This window comes from Penaeus monodon, chromosome 25, assembly GCF_015228065.2.
Source record: "Penaeus monodon isolate SGIC_2016 chromosome 25, NSTDA_Pmon_1, whole genome shotgun sequence".
NCBI lineage: Eukaryota > Metazoa > Arthropoda > Malacostraca > Decapoda > Penaeidae > Penaeus > Penaeus monodon.
In genome coordinates this window covers 4,254,926-4,256,392 of record NC_051410.1, presented here as the reverse complement: position 1 = coordinate 4,256,392, position 1,467 = coordinate 4,254,926, and the positions used below count along the sequence as shown (strand labels likewise).

Sequence of the window (1,467 nt, the reverse complement as noted above, 5' to 3'; positions counted from 1 at the left end):
GCTGTTAGGTGTTGCATTTTTACATTTTTGATGGAAGTAGGATTTGTAGAATTATGCTGTTTTTTTCTTTTCTGTAGCCTGAACTGTCTCAGAAAAATGATAAACTTGGCAGTAGACAAGTTGTATTAATATGTAAATACTGAAAGATGTAAAGTGGATAGCCTTGAAGAATATATAGATACTGAGGCATAGTAAATGTTGCAGCCAGTTTTACCGAGCATTTGGCGTGTGCCCTTTCTAAAGCAAGGTTGTGCTCTTTGCAGTTGGTGCTCAGTTCTCCATGGGTATCTGGCAGTGGGCGACGAGACCCAGAAGTACATTCAGGCATGCAAGAGGGTCAAATGGGCATGCAGCCTGCTCACTTGGGCCCTCGCAGTTTGCAGGTGGCTATACAGACGACTTACCAAGGAAGGCCAAGCGAGCACAAATGTCCCTACTGTACTTACACTTCGCGACTTAGCTCCAACTTGCGGCGCCATGTTCGGACGCACACTGGTGAAATGCCATACTCCTGTGCAAACTGTGACTTTCGGTGTAAAGATGCCAGCTCAATGAAGCGACACCAGATAACACACGCCCGACGTTCGCTGCACCCCTCGCAAACCACAGTTGACAGTGCGAGCAATATATAAAGACTGCAGAAAGTAATTCTTTTCGGACACAGTATATTTTTTGATAAGTAAAAATAAAAAAAGAAAATAATTTAGTTAATATCTTTTGTTTTTGTTCCATCCTTGTTTGTTTATCATTTTTGTTAAAGGTCACTGTAGGAAGTGGATGTGTAGGGAGCTTTTAAAGAACATTCAAGATTCATGGCCAAGAAAATAAGAAAAGTTGAGATGATTATTGTAGGTGTTATCTTATGATTGTGATAATAGAAAAGCTATGATATTCCTTATTTTATTGAATTGGAATAAACTGTGACAGGAATTTCTGATAAAAGAAAGACGCTGTAATTGGCAATGAAGTTTAAAAGTTTGATGAAATGATGATCTGTTCTTGAAGAAAGAGAAAATACCATACTTTCAGTTTTTCTTCCAAAATCACTCCTTGACACTGAAGATGAGGAAAATTACTTTTGTTGGGACAGGGGAATTACACACTGTTGGCGTGCTTTTTTTTAAGAAGTTGCTTGGCTGGTACATGGTAGTGACGCTGTTGGGTCTCTTTGCAGTGGGCGGCCCCCCAGATGTACAGTGGGCGGGTGTTGGGTGGGCGGCCAGTCACGTGTCCGATCTGTGGGCGCAGCGTGAGTCGCAGCGATCACCTCAAGACCCATCTGCGCACCCACACTGGGGAGAAGCCTTACATCTGCCACAGTTGCCCCTACCGCTCCTCAGATAGCAGCAACCTGCAGAAGCATGTCAAGAAGCACCACCAACCTGCACCCTTGCAGCCGCAGACATCACATGTCCACCATCAGCCTTTATAGAAACACTCGAACCAAATGGAAGTTACGATACCGTG

At 43.4% G+C, this 1,467-nt stretch overlaps 2 protein-coding genes across 2 annotated transcripts in view; both read left to right on the top strand.

Moving 5' to 3' along the window:
- The window catches only part of LOC119589302 (zinc finger and BTB domain-containing protein 7B-like), a 53,190-nt gene that overhangs the window by 22,854 nt on the left and 28,869 nt on the right, over positions 1-1,467 (top strand). The gene's annotated exons all lie outside the window — the stretch shown is intronic.
- Positions 630-1,467, top strand: LOC119589502 (zinc finger X-chromosomal protein-like). The gene has a single exon (XM_037938102.1). The coding sequence runs from the start codon at positions 1,190-1,192 to the stop codon at positions 1,430-1,432; it is 243 nt and encodes an 80-aa protein (XP_037794030.1). The 5' UTR covers positions 630-1,189; the 3' UTR covers positions 1,433-1,467.

Excerpts from the sequence above, each read along its gene's own strand:
- LOC119589502 (XM_037938102.1), top strand. The coding sequence starts at position 1,190 with ATGTACAGTGGGCGGGTGTTGGGTGGGCGGCCAGTCACGTGTCCGATC.